The 15,275-nt window shown below is 40.8% G+C and overlaps 3 protein-coding genes across 3 annotated transcripts; all 3 read right to left on the bottom strand.

The window, feature by feature from the left end:
* Nucleotides 1-4,777: 4,777 nt before the first annotated feature.
* On the bottom strand, nt 4,778-5,986 carry LOC103978074 (agamous-like MADS-box protein AGL80). The gene has a single exon (XM_009393776.3). It carries the CDS (start codon nt 5,525-5,527, stop codon nt 4,835-4,837), a length of 693 nt encoding a protein of 230 aa, XP_009392051.2. The 5' UTR covers nt 5,528-5,986; the 3' UTR covers nt 4,778-4,834.
* Nucleotides 5,987-11,382: 5,396 nt separating this feature from the next.
* LOC103977677 (probable transcription factor At5g28040) lies at nt 11,383-12,959 on the bottom strand. Its single transcript, XM_009393256.3, has one exon. The coding sequence runs from the start codon at nt 12,867-12,869 to the stop codon at nt 11,541-11,543; it is 1,329 nt and encodes a 442-aa protein (XP_009391531.2). The 5' UTR covers nt 12,870-12,959; the 3' UTR covers nt 11,383-11,540.
* A 637-nt stretch (nt 12,960-13,596) lies between these two features.
* On the bottom strand, nt 13,597-15,275 carry LOC103977676 (acyl transferase 4). The gene is made up of 2 exons (XM_009393255.3): nt 14,755-15,275; nt 13,597-14,604 (listed from the first exon to the last, which is right to left on the bottom strand). Exons 1-2 carry the CDS (start codon nt 15,160-15,162, stop codon nt 13,765-13,767), a joined length of 1,248 nt encoding a protein of 415 aa, XP_009391530.2. The 5' UTR covers nt 15,163-15,275; the 3' UTR covers nt 13,597-13,764.

Below are 15,275 nucleotides of genomic sequence, written 5' to 3'. Positions count from 1 at the left end.
CGGTTCTCCCTTAAAGATCTAGGAACCTTGAGCTATTTTTTGGGAGTGGAAGCAACATATATATCTTCCGGGCTCTTTCTATCACAACGTATATTCAAGATCTATTATCTAAAACGAACATGCAAGATGCAAAGGCAGTTACAACACCTTTGTCTACTGGCGAGTCGCTCAAACTATGTGATGGAAGCTCTACTACAGACCCAACTCAATACCGTCAAGTCCTTGGCTCCTTACAGTACTTATCTCTCACCCGTCCGAATATCTCATTTGCGGTCAATAAATTATCTCAATTTATGCATCGACCATCTACTATGCATTGGTCTGCAGTCAAACGAATATTACGATATCTTCATGGGACTATAAATCATGGCATCTTTTTTCGCAAACACTCTCCCCTTCATCTCCATGCCTTTGCTGATGCTGATTGGGCAAGGAATTTTGATGACAGAACATCCACATCGGGGTATATTCTCTTCCTTGGACCTAATCCGATCAGTTGGAGTTCCAAGAAGCAAAAGACAGTTGCACGTTCTACAATTGAAGTTGAATACCGTGCCATTGCCACCGCAGTTGCAGAACTCAATTGTGTCATGAATCTCCTCAAGGAACTTGGCATCAACATCAACTCTACTCCTATAATATATTGTGACAATGTCGGAGCCACTTATCTATGCGCCAATCCGGTATTCCACTCCCGCATGAAACACATCGCCATCGACTTTCACTTTGTGCGAGAACAAGTTATCAAACATCAACTACGTGTGTCTCACGTACATACGGCTGATCAATTAGCGGACTCCCTCACAAAGCCTCTCACCCGCAAATCGCTTTTATCACATCGGTCCAAGATCGGCGTCCTTGACAGAAGCACCGTCTTGCGGGGGTATGATAACAATCAAGATATCCCATGATAACAACCGCAACAACAGTCAAGATCTCCCGTGATAACAATTGTCAAGATCTCCCTAACTACATGATAAGATATCATAAATCTGTTGAGGAAAATTCTCTCTTCTAAACATGTATAAATATGAAGTATTATGTACTGTTTCGATCAATACAATCAATCAATACAATCTTCTTCTTTCTATGTCATTTCATTTCTATCAATTTGCACTAACAAAATGTGGACACACAACTGTGTCGCTCAGATTCAAGTTTCTTGCGGCCATAAGAAAGATTTCTGCTGCTATCCATCACCCCGAAAGCTGCCACGCGAGTCATCAGCCAGTGGGGAAGCTTGTATCCGGAAAACTCTGTGCATGGTTGACCTTGCATTCGAGGGTATGTAGACCAACAATTTACAAAGATGTCGTGGAGTTGGATCATCGTCCATCAATACACATAGCATGAGGCATCGTGTGATTGAAAATGACTCAGCAACAAAAGCTAATATAAATATAAATAAATAAATAAATTTCTTTCATTTGTGCCTCAATAGTTATTTTCATTTTCTCATTTAATATCATCAAACTTTATTCTTAACTCAAAACTGTAGTTATCAAAGTCGGATTATAGATTCACTTTCTTGAAAAAGATTGGGTTAATGAGTCATCGGTTGAACCATCGATCAATCCGTGAGAGTGTAATTTTTATTTTTATTTAAAAAAAAAGAAAATATAACATTATATTATGCTAAAATATAAAATGTAAATAATAATATTTATTTATAAAAAAAAAATAAGAGGTAATGGTGAAAGAAGAATGGGACCGCCATGTATCCATAGTTCACATGAGTACTTCAAATTCATGCATCGATAGTTCAAATAAAAACTTAAATTCTGTGCACGGTACTAAAAAAATTATAGAGAAAAATCCACATTCAATCAAATAATATCCGGGTCTCATTTTCTCTTTAATCTGAAAGCAGGGTCTAATTTATGGAATCATCTTTTGTTCTAATCAGACGGATAATTGAGATGACGATGCAAAGCTGTCCATACATAATGGATTCAAAGAGAACGAAAAAAAAAGCCAGTGAATAGTAGTACTGTGCAAGAGAAGTTCAATAATTTTGGTCCAATAAAGCAAGCATCCACCATGAAAATGCTTTTTTGTATTTCTCTTTAGATTTGAGATAATTCTCCTATTGCATGAGTTAGATGGCTGATGGAGGAGGAAGGGGGTTGCAATCCATTTTGCGATATCAAATTCTTATATTTTAATTTCTATTTTCATGTCAATAATTGATGCATATTTCATCAAATTCGAACAATGGTCAAGTAAATATTAATCACAGATTTAGGAAAAAAAATTAATGTGCATATTTAAAATATACTATTGTTTAAAATATTTAAATTATTAGATAGTAAAATACTTAAAATATCAAACATATAATTTAATTAGTATTTTTTTAAAGAAATTTATTTTCTTTTTAGTATTTTTCAAATGGCAACCCTTCTTTTCATTATTTCCAAACAATCATACGATATTTTAAAGATATCATAAATATCCCTCCAAAAGCTACCATCTATTTTTTCGCCCATTTATGATCCACCCTCTTGGCCGGTCCATAGGGTGGTCTACTCCAAGTGTTACACAAACACATTATATATAGTCATAAAAAAATAATGTATGGCTGACCATATTTATTTAAAATATGTTTTTAAAATATTTAAAACATTATATACTCCATCTTTTTAAAATATGTAAAATATATTTATTCAAAAAATAATTATTTTCTCATCAAAACCCAACCAAGTGAATCGATTCACAGTTCTTTCCTTCACCGAATGGATTACAAAGTTTCCGACTAAAGTTACAGTGATTTGTCGAGTAGCCAAGAACACTATAATTCTATTAAAAAATATTTAATTTATTTTTCATTATCATTGATCACCAACGAATGAAAACAAGTACTATAAGTTACCCTAAAATATATACATATAAGTTTAAGATTAGATGGAAAAAATTAATATTTTTTTTTCTATGACGAGGAGCTGACTATGATGGATTAGAAACACTTGCTTTTAAATATAATTAGGATTCATACGAAACGGGAAATATTTTTTTTTTCAGTTTTTGTTAAAATAATTTTTATAAGTGAAATTGTATAATAGGCTCCAAATTAGTCGATGAGATGATAAGCTTACTTGGGAAGGAGAAGACGAAGACGACAACGATAACGAGAGGAGGGAGGAGATAGATCAATTTTAATTCTTTTCAATAGAACATGCTATATGAAATCATAATTATATAAAATATATTACAACTTTTATATATTTTCATAATATTTTAGTATAAAACTTGTTATGAATGATGAATAATAGAGGATAAATCTTTATCAGCTAAGCTAGCTAAGTAATTTAAGGTGAAAATAAAAATTCAGTCCAATTTATGATGAGAGTTGAAGATAATATTTTTACTACCTAAATTAGTCAATATCTTCAAATTTTAATAAGAGCATCAAGTATCAATGAAAAGATCATTTCTAAAAATTGACATAAGAAAAATCATGACATTTACTTTTAGAGTGAGAAGGTTGACCTCCAATTGGAGTTGCATTACATACAACATAAATGTATCAAGTGGATTTCATGTAGACCATGGAAAACACATTATGAGCAAAGTTAAAACATACTGGTTTTGGAGCCTCCCAACTTTGATCCACACACACAGCTCGACTCATTGAATGAATCCCATCATGTCGCTTTGCGAAGAATAATGCTTGTAATTTAGTGTGCCAAATCCTTGAAAGCTGGTGGCTGAGTGGGTAGACAAAATGCGACATTAATATGTGGGTTGCAAGATCAATCATTAATACTTATCTCATCACTATGTTTCTGAGTTTCTCCACAATCATATGAATTTATCTCTTTTTATTTAGAAACAAATATGGAGTTCATGGAATATTATTATTCCCGAAAGAAAATATAATTTTTTTATCAAACCAAAGTTTCTTGAGAATAATTTCTATATCGATTGATGGCTAAATAATATGATATATCGAAGAAAATCCAAGTATCCTTCTTACTTAGAAAAATAATCAAGTTTATAATTGAGGTAATAATTGGTCTCCATTTGTGCAGCAAGTAATTACTGATGCTTGCATTTGGAATAAGCATAGTCCTCAAAAACGTTGAATATAGTTTTGAGAATGGATGTGCTAAATAAATGAGTGTATGGTGTATGAAACATAATTGCAATGGATATTCCTAAATTAGAGTCTTGAAATGAATAAGGACCGAGCATTTCGAGGTTTTTCAGCAAACTTACATGAAAATTAAGATATATTTCTGAGATTTGACTTACAAGTCATTATTCTAGGTTCTATCACTCTTGGAGTTGGTGCATAATTGTTTGACTGATATAATTTCTCATGTCCTCCATTATTCTTAAAAATGAGCAAACAAATGCTTCCTGTTTGGTGTTCACTTTCTGTCATATTGTCTGTCTAGTTCTAGTGAGGTGGAAGATGATGATAATGAGTCATTCAATTCTATTGATATTTGTCATCTCCTATCCATGATATTTATTGTGATCAGATTGAGATGAATAGCTGCATCACTTGCCATTCTAGTAAAGGTAAGTCGAGCTGTATCTCTCTGTCCAAGAGCACGGTGAAGTGAGTGAGCTTCTCTTGCTTTGATATGATGGATTGTTGTTCTGCATCATTGACACTTGAAGTTAATGCTTGCCATTTTGTGCCTTCAATAAAACCGTATGTTAACGTAAATAAATAGATGAAGGAGAGATTTGATCGAATAAGTTCTTATTTGTTCATATGGGACACCCTTTATCCTACAGTTAATATGACTAGCTGAAGAAGAAAGGACCAAACGAGAGAGAAGAAGGAACAACAGACATCAGACATGACCAGTGAGGTCATGAGGTTTCAGTTCAAAGGGTAGTAAGGATCGAGCCATGGGCTGCTGTGGTCGATGTAGGATGGAATCGTTTCATCCCCTCCACCAAACATCACGTTGTGATCGTTGGGGTTCATCACCTCCATGAACCAGTCCTGCCGCTGGAGCGCCTCCATCGCCGCCTCCACGGGCGTCTTCTCCCTCGTGGCCACGGTTGTCTCCGCCGTTCGCAGCGCGGCGGCCACGTGCTCCTTCCTCACGCGCTCGATCCGATCGTGCACCACCTTCGCCTTCATCTCCACCATCCACGCCAGGCTCGTGGCGTCCTCGATGCTCACGTCGTCGAGGCTCCGCCCCGCCAGGCCCTCGTGCACGAGCAGCGCCACCTCCAGCTCACGGTTCTCGCGCGCCTGCTTGCGGAGCTGCTCCTGCAGCTTGGCCACGCGCTGTCGGAGGAACCCCTCCTGGTTCATCATCTTCTTGCACTGCTCCATCTCCGGCATGCTCTTGAAGCGCGCGAGCACCCGGGTGGCCTCCGGCACCGACGGCCACACCTCCGGGTGCGGCTCCTGCGGCCCGTACACGATCATGCACGCCTTCACGTCGCACAGAGTCGACAGCTCGCTCACCTTCTTCATCAACCCCTTCCTCCTCTTCTTGAAGGTCGCCCTCCTCGTGGAGTCATTGGCGATCCATGCAAGGTTTACCTTCTTCCTGGCCATGTGTACCGTATGCTGTGTACAGTTAGTTACCTTTTATAGGGGGAAGCAGGAGGAGTGTTTTGACCGAGGGATTGCATCTTTAATTCACTGTTTTTAAGACATGCTGAGGTGGATGGAAAGAAGTGTTAGGATGGAAAGGGGGATTAGGGGGTAGCATTTAGATTGGTTAAATGATGATGGAGATGGAAAGAAATCAGCCTGTGAGGATCATCATGATATTATGATTATAAAGATGGGCTTTGACCAAGGGATTGCATCTTTAAGACATGCTGAGGTGTGTATCAAAATCTTTAAGGTACCCAGCTTTTTGGAGTTGTGGATGTGCTAATTGAGACCACGAGCTACAAGAATATGTTACTACTTGGCATTGGACTTGGTTCATGGATTCATGGACATGAGGTCTGTGACATGCAACCTATTAAACCTTCACCACATTATCTTATATTCTAAAGACTTTGATGGGCATGGAATTGGAGGATAGAGATTAAACTAGGCATGCACCCTTTTCTTTTCTTTTTTTCTTCTTATCTATATATGACGATGATGATAAGCATGAGAAATGCCTAAAAATTAAGCTGTAAAATGTTTTATGTTCCAACTTGCATGTCGTTTTGCTCGAACAAAGACCGAAGGGAGATTATTCCCATGAAGATCCTTGGTTGCTAGTTTTTTTCTACATAGTAATAATCAACATGATCGAAATATTTATTACCTGATTGATGGTTTCATCAAGTAACTATGCAAGAGGGAAAACATGTATTCCATATGCCCAAACGGTGGTGTCTAAGTCAGCTGCTTTGCAAGTGAAAATTTAGCTTCAATTTTTCTCAAAATCTAATTTAATCATAAAATGCCATTTGTCTTCGAATAATTGATTTGACATTGATGCTTGTGACATTTGACTCCAACCAATGATTGATGATCGCTCGAACCGATGCGAAACAATCAATTCACTCATGTAAAAAGGAAGTAGCGGAACCCAAATCGCACTTCCTGCACACAAACTGACCTCTTCATGCATCCTAACCACGTAGTGACTTGCCTTAATCATACGTAAGATACATCACAATATCATCACACACTACCGTTGTGCATCGTCACATATCAGTACGCCTCTTCTCCTCTTCCTCTTAGTCTCCACTTCCCTCCCTCCCTCCCTCCTCTTCCTTCCGTTTGCTGCCTTCTTCGTATTTTTCTTTTATATCTGAAATAATAATGTACCGACACAAAATACATTGACACTAATTGATTGATACTGATCCAACTAATGGTACATCAGAGAAAATTGACTTGTACTGATCCAACAAGATGACTGAAAAAGATCTGATACTGAAATGACGATCCTCACTCCAACTAAGCAATCATTTCAACTTTTTATGCAACATTTAGGAAAGTAAAGCATTATCAAATACATAAACAATAGCATGTAGCCCCGGATACCAACCAAGTTCATGTTGATAACCTACATATGCAACACCATTCTCGCAAACTCCTGGTGAAATATGTAGCTGCTGATCTCCTTACAAGTTTCCACGTACGGAAGATAACATACTATTCCATTTGCAACGTCTTGAGAATCAAATCCCATCCAACGAAGTCAAAGAAACATATCCAGAGCCTTGAATGGTTTCTGATTCAGCAACATTCAGAATTAAGTGCATTTTGACCAACTTATGAAGGCAATTTTGACCAAATGTTTTACCAGCTTAAAATGTCTGTCCCATTGAACCAAGTCCAGCAGCAGAAACAACAAAAAAAACCTCTGCATTGTAGGCAAAAGTATGTGCTATCTTCATAGAGTACCATTTGCTGTCCACATCATTCTGAAATATACATGTAAAAGATGCTCCACAGAAAATTCAAAAGTACATTTCCAAAGAGCAGCTCCTTCACACCTGCTGCAATATTTACAAACTTGTGCCCTTGTTTTGTGCATTGCTGATCAGCTAAGCTATACATATCTCCAAGCGAAACAGCAAAAGAATTCCAAAACATTTGCTTTTCATTGCAATATTGTTCAGTTCAAAAACCAAACTGAGACCATTGAAAATTTGCTATTAGCCAATCATGTAATTTGAAGGAAAACAAACATATGACTCAAAGTTGCATACTGGCAATATTCTCTATGGCTGTCTGCTGCTGACATCACTTCAATAATGGAGCACTTTCTACAAGAGATCAAACATCTGGAACTCCACAAACACAACTTGATACCTATTGACCCTCTTGAAAAGAATTTCATGCAATTTTGTAAGGTTGTTAATGAAGACATTTACTGTTCCAACTCAAAAACTTGATGTGTTACCTGAATTTGTGTGGTTCTTAAAAAAAGAACTCATTGTATCTTGTACTTTAAACTTCTACATTAACCGACACCATTTCCTGTCATGGTTACCAAAATCATCTCCAAAGAGTTTCATCAAAATATATTTCTATGCAAAATAAGCAGGCAAAACTTGAAATCAAACAGTCCAAATGCAGACAAAACAAGACTGTTATCTAATGCACATCTTGCCAAAAGACAATTGAAGCACCTGAACTAAACTGCTGAGAGAACAAGAAGACCTAGAAACCAATGAAACACTTCGAAGACAAGTATCACTCAACTAGGTACATTTATCAATCTCCTCTACGACTGCCCAGTGCGCACTACTGAAGTCAATTCAATGATGGAGAGGACCTTTTGCAAGAACTGAGGCATGTGCATCTCACAATAGCCGACTTAATTTCAGTCAATCAGTAAGGATTCAAATAAGGTTGTGTGATTTTTAAGAAACATCTCAGGATTCCAACGCAAAAAGATCAAATATGCTACAGCATTAGCACACTGAAACAATAATGTAAATAGAAAAGTGGGCTCTGTTTCTGTTATAACATAAGCTTCTCTATCAACATATAATGATGACATATGCATGTGCATAAACAAGAAGTGCTTGTAACTAAGAGCCTAGTCCAATTTTAGCTAATGATTATCAAATAATTCACAATATTGTTTGACACAATTCTATCAATCCAAACATGAATTCTATACATGCCTAATCCTCAAACTCTAATATCATAAAGCTCGTAGCCTCAGTGAAGACAACATCATCAATAAAGGGAAAACCATTCATTAATAGAAAGTATGTTGTCTTCACAACCAATCCACAACAAATAAAATGAAGATTACTTCGGTCTTACTTTCAATCGTTAGTGTCTTTATCTTAAAGACAATGGGTAAGAAAGGACATTTGTGTACCATATTTTTTAATATATTTCATAATTTCCCTAATTTTATGGTTCATTGCTGCATTATATACATTATAAACACAATTTTGGTCTGGCATGTGGAAAAAATTACTTCAAGAATATTCGGTATGGATCAGCACTCTAACATGTGCTCGACCTATGAAATTTAGATACACATTATTTTTCTTACAAATATTTTGTTTGCAACCCAAATGCAATCTGTGGCTCTGTGCAACAGCATATCTCAATGTGGTCATATGATTGCAGAGCATAAAGCCCATGTGGCTATGATACACACCACTATTGTGTAAGCTAAATATGTGGCAGCATAATCAACAGAAAATAGCTATGCAGGAACATGCATTGGTGGCATTAGCACAAAAATTCAGTCACATAACTAATATTTCCTTTCCATTTCTATTATATATTACCCTAACATATGCTTGTGATGACATGACATTAATAACTCAAACCTTCAAGTTTTCTTATAATGTATCACTTAAACATCTCCATAAATAAGTGCAAATGTCATCCTATAAATTCTTAATTTGCTATAGTGTACAACATTTATTATTTTACCTTAATGTATTATTCTTAATTATTATATTTAAATTTGAAAAACAAACAACCATATTCGTGATCAAATATGAGCTATGCCATACCTCAAAGGCAAGCATATGGTAGTGGCAGTTTAAAATAATCTATTTTAAGATCTCAACCTCAATTTAATTCAAAACCATCAAAACAAATGCAAACTAATTGAAACCATTGAAACTGACTTAAAATGACCAAAAACCAATGAAATGGAAAGAAAGATAAAAACCTCGGCTGGCGTGACATAAAGTTGCATCATGCAATTATATGTTTTGGAAAGTTCATTCATAAGACCTGACAAGAGATTATCTGTAAAGTTCCAAGTAACCTACTTGTCCAACAAGCTACATGTAAGAACTTCAAAACATGATCCAGATAATTTATAATATCAAGCCATGCAACCATTTCCATTTCTCTAATGCAAAGCTAATGGGTAAAAGGATATGCCATATAACTAAGCATCTGCCTCTAGGAGTCACAAACAGAACGAGGCATATATATAGGCTTCAATTATATTAAATATAAGTAGTTCCTACATTTCTTTCTATGACAACAATCATATCATCAACGTCGACTTGGAACATAGTTAGTGAGCCCACATGAACATAAAGTATTTTATGATAATCTAGTGCTATAAATTGCTTATCTCAAGTGAATTTTACTAGCATGACCCAATATACCAAAACTAAAATTTAGTAGAAAACCTCTCTAAGTGTTCTCTCTCTCTCTCTCTCTCTCTATATATATATATATGTATGTCTATACTTTCTGTTTTTCCTGATATTCCACCTATCAGGATATTTAAATGCCCATGTATCAAGTGACAATTTGAGTAATAAATACAGTAAGTGTAATTCCATATCAATCATCATGATAATTTACCCTACCTTTGATAGAAAACAAACTAAAACCTGTAAAAATTCTATGCCATATCAATGTAAAAGATAATTTAATTTCTTCAAAAAAATAATCCACATAAAAGAACTAATAAATCATGAGTTGCTGACATTTAAACAGTGTGATGCCAATAACTACTAATACAGCATTCGTAATTGCAAGCAATGCATCTTGTAAATGAAAGAATCAGTAGTAATATGCTGCCCCAAACAAACTTATTTGACTAAGTTTCTAAAAGAGATAATAGCTACCCAGATAGGTAATTTGGCATGCTTCAGAGATAGTATTTATAGCATCTAAATTGACCATTTCTAGTTCCCAAGCCTGGTGCTTTGCCATCTTCAGGGACCAAGTTGAAGAAAATGCATTTATATGAAATACGCCCTTAATTTTCCCAGTTATTGTACTGTTGCTTATGTATGCCTATTTCTGTTTTTGTTGCAACCTTACATCAAGTCTCCTAAATTATTGTCTTTTCCATAATACGACCTTAATTTTTCTCCCAAGTTATTGTACATCCTTACATCAACTATACTATGTTTTTCTCTTTCCATAACCTAAACACTATTTGCCACTAACTGTCAATTTCTAGTGCACCTTCTCCGTCACAAAAGATCTTCTCCATCTTCAAATTACAAATTCATGCATAAAATTTCAAATCCAACGACATCCAAGCAACATCTAGTTCTGTCGTACTGTACACAATACTGTCATGCTTAGTGTCTAAGACTAGAGCTTACTGGTTAAGGAATGGAGAACATGTATTAACAAAACGGTATAATAAAGAGCAAACGATGTCTTAAGAAGTAATAAGTATATCAATAGTAAGCATTATGTAGCAATCCTAATTACTATGATGCATGTAACAATATCCTAGAGAAAACAAGTAGTCTTGTCCAATCAACAAAAGATCAGTGAGCAATATGAAAATCTAGTGTAAAAGTGCTTCCACAAACTAGTGACTCTCAAAGCATAAACAGCATAAAGGCAGTGAACAAAGCACCCACCAAAGTAGATTCTAGGAAGGATCAAATTTCGCATCCTTACCCCTGAAAGCAGAGTTGTTTCCATATCAAGCTGCCCACTTTCTTTTCTCCTATTTTTCCTCTCAAAAAACAAAGATCAAAAGATGGAAATGATCAAAGTTAACTAAGACTAATTAGGGACTATAAGAAGGCGAAAACATAGTCCATTGAAGTCCAGTATAGCTAACACTGTCCAAGGAAACAAGAATCACAAATCAAAGCACAGGATCCAGCACTAAGAGTTGCAAGCTTTCTGGCAGAACCTCTAATCAGTTCCCTGAAGACTTGAGTTCCTCCAAGGTCGCCTTGATGTGGTCCCTTACAAGATCTATCCGTTTCAAGTAAACCTCCATTTCCAGAATCTGCTGCTTTCTCCATTTGTCATCCACAGGTGTCCCTGGGGCCCCCAAAGAACTATCCCCAAGGCTCAGGGGCAGCAGGCTGAATGGTGATGTCCCACCACTGGGTCCTGGACCAAGAGGCCCTCCAATAGCAGAATTTATCAGCTCCTTAAACAAAGGTGAGAGGCAGCTCTTCACAGTCTCCTCGATGATGCTTGGCATCCCAGATGCTGAAGCTAAAGGCGTTTGCATCATAGGAGTGGAATTCTCTGTTCCGACTCCTCCAACTGGTGCTGCTGCAGCTGCCTCTTCCGCGAGTCTCCTATTCAAGCGCCTTCTCGATCTTGAGATCCTTCTATTAGAACTCAGAGAACCCTCGTTGATGGGAACTGTGATGACCTCGTTGGGGATGGTGTTGTTGGGGGTATTCAAGTCCTCATCGTCGCTCTCATGGGCCCTCTTCACGCTCGCGCTCCAGATGTTCCGAGCGATGTCATAGATGGCCCGCTCGTGGGCGCTCTTAAAGGCGAAGTCTTTCCCCATGGACCGCATTCGACTGACGCAATTCCGGTACTTCTTCTTCAGCCGGCGCAGTTTCTCGATGAGCTGGTTCTTCGTGAACTCAAATTGGAGCTGCTTCTTGATCTCCTCGTAGAAGGGGCCGGTGTCGTACTGGTGTGAGGCAAAGGTGGTGCCGCGCCTGGATGTGAACTCGAAGAATCCCTGCAGAATCTTGATCTCTTCTTCGTCGGTCCAAAGCCGCTGGAAGAGCCGGCGGGAATCATCGAACGCGACGACGGCAAGGGACCTTCTATCCTCGGAAGCGGAGGCCGCGGAGACCAGGACAGGGACGGAGGAAGAGGAGGGAATGAATAGGGCAGCGTCGGAGGAGGGGGCAGAGGCGGCGGCGGAGACGGATAGTACTTGGACCGAGATCGCACCATTCTGAGGAGCGGCGGTAGCGGTGCTGGTGGTGGCGGAAGCCACGGTAGCGGCGTGGGTTAGGTTGGGGTTGGCTTTGGGGTCAGAGTTAGGGTCTGCAGCGTGATGGGAGGAGGCGGCAAAATTCGGATGGCCAGCCGCAGGTGATGCCTGAGGCTGCAGCGGCGGAGGCGGCGGCAAAGTCGCCTGGGAGGCCTGGCCATCACCACCGTCGTCGTCCTCATCTTCGCTGTCGTCGCTCTCGTCGTCGTCGTCGGTGTCCTCCTCGTCCTCGAAGACAGCGCGCTCCTGCTCTGCTTCTTCCGCGCTCGGCATCTCCTATTTTTCTTCTCTCTTGAAGCGAATGGATCGATCCGGCACGGAGAAGGGTTCGGTTAGATTTGGGTTTAAATTAGGGTTAGGGTTTGGTCGCGATGTGATACCTCGGGCGATGTTGGGTAGGTACGACTACGGCTTCAGGTCTGATACACGAGGATTTGGTGTAATCCGCAGCAGGTCGTGAATCTTCACCGCACGATGCCTCTCGGACGGTCATGATGATGATCGTGGTTTGGTGGAACCACGGGTTCGATAAGGCCGTGACAGTTTCCAAACAATAAAAGCTCCCATCGTCATATCTACAGCTCGAATCTTAACCGCTCGTTAGACGGTCAAAGCTCGGAAGATGCCACCCATCCGACGGCCGAGATTGGTCGAATCGCAGATCTGTCCTTGCCTCCGACTGCCTCAGTTCAGGTAACAGAACCAATGGAATCGAGCCACGTATGACAAACCAATCATTTTACTTACGTGTCGCATGACAAAGCACGTGTTATGGTGTCCAGAGTGCAGTAGCCACGAATCCTAGGAATTTGACTGTGTCATACGTGCCTATGAGCCCCACGTAGAACATCTCCTATTGCCTGTTTGCAAGTAGCCACTACGGCATGCAGTTTACCTTGGATTGCTTCCATGGAAGTTGAAAGAAGATGAAGAAGACAAAAGATCGAACACCGAGAGGACAATGGAAGACAGTGAGGGTGCAACATGCTGCGGACAACACTTTGTCGAAGTAACCTTTATTGCACAACAAAAACACTTGCTTACATGAATCACAATAAACCATTCCAATCCTGCATAATTCACCACTCCACTGGATCTCTAAGCTATGGTAATTTGAGCATGCTTATGCAACATGATGTACGGATAACATGGAGTCTTCTTGTTGCTTTTATGCGGAAGACTTCATCTCTTCTAGGAAGGCTTCCATGTGCTCCTCCTCCACGCACTGCGTCATTATTCGGGTACCCTTCTTGGGCGTTGGCGGCGCCCCGATGATGCCGACCGCCATGAAATCGAAGTAAGCGAAGGGTATCACGTGGAGCGGCTTCCCCCACCCGTAATCCACGTCAAGGAAGCCCAATCGCGTCCAGTCCGACACGAACAGCGAGTCGTACGTGAAGGTGAGCTCGTAGGGATCCTCCTTGAAGTCCCCCACAGCCCACTTGGCGAACTTGCCGGGGAGACCGGCCTTGGCGATCCTGATGATGTTCACCACGTCGACGAGCTCCGCGGTAGCGACGTGGCCGCTGCGGGCGGTGACGGCCACCGGGTAGAAGCAGTTTCCGTAGAACCCGCCTTCCGCGGGCAGCAGCTGCTGCATCAGGTGGCGGGTGTTGGCGAAGAAGCAGAGGTGGACGTGGGCCTCGGGGTCGAGCTTGATGGCGCGGGTGCGCGACCGCCACAGCTTCGCGATCGCGACGTCGAAGGTGGAGCAGCGGTGGCCGGTGAGCTCGAAGTACTGCGCCTTGATCTGGTTGACGGCGTCGTGGGAGACGTCCATGGTGTTGTAGAGCAGCCTGAAGGCGGGGAAGACCGGTGGGCCAGCGGGAGGGAGCTTGGGAGGGCTGGGGATGACCTCCCTTATCCATACCGGGTCCACGATGGGCTTCGGAAGGCCCCGAGCAACCTCACCGATGGCGTTCACGAACTGGGCGGCACCGAGGCCGTCAGCGATGGTGTGGACGGAGATGAGGCCGACGACGAATCCGCCGCAGATGAACTCCGTCACCTGTAAGGGAGAAGAACGTAGAGTCAACTGCTTGCCATAGAAGTCCCTCTCGCCACAACTCCACACGCGCGCGCGCACACAGTCTTAAGATCACGGACAAGAACATACAGATCTGTGCTACATGTCATGAAATCATCAAAGTATACATGCCTGCATCATGAGAGGAAGATTTATGGGGTCGAACTCTGGGCTTGGCACAGGAAAGAGCTCATCCTTGGAGATCATGAGCGGGAGGTCGAGATACTTCACGTCCTCGAGGCTACAGTTCGCGGACGCCTCGACAAACCAGGCGCCCTCGCCGGTGCAAGCAACACACACGTCACCTTGCTCGGAGTCCACGAACCGGCCGGCGAAGGGGTAGTACATCACCAGCACCCTCGACAGTGCGTCCTTGATCACCTCGGCCGGCTTCTCGCCGTGCTGGAACACATGGAGCGACCGCACCATGTGCCTGAGGCCGGCGACGCGGTCGATGATGGAGAGGGAGAGCGTCTCGTTGGGAGTCGGTTCGCGTGGAGCGACGAAGGAGTGGGACGTTCTGGTCACGGAGAAGCTCATCTTCTTCTTGGCCTGCAACTACTGGATTGATAGCACATGTAGGTTTTGGGGCGTTTAAATAGATGGAGAAGATTGCAGGTTGTTGCGTCTCGAGTTCATGCTGTGAGGAGGAG

Source organism: Musa acuminata, chromosome BXJ2-3 (assembly GCF_036884655.1).
Source record: "Musa acuminata AAA Group cultivar baxijiao chromosome BXJ2-3, Cavendish_Baxijiao_AAA, whole genome shotgun sequence".
Lineage (NCBI taxonomy): Eukaryota > Viridiplantae > Streptophyta > Magnoliopsida > Zingiberales > Musaceae > Musa > Musa acuminata.
Note: the sequence above shows the minus strand (reverse complement) of the source record. Positions and strands in the feature narration are given on the sequence as shown.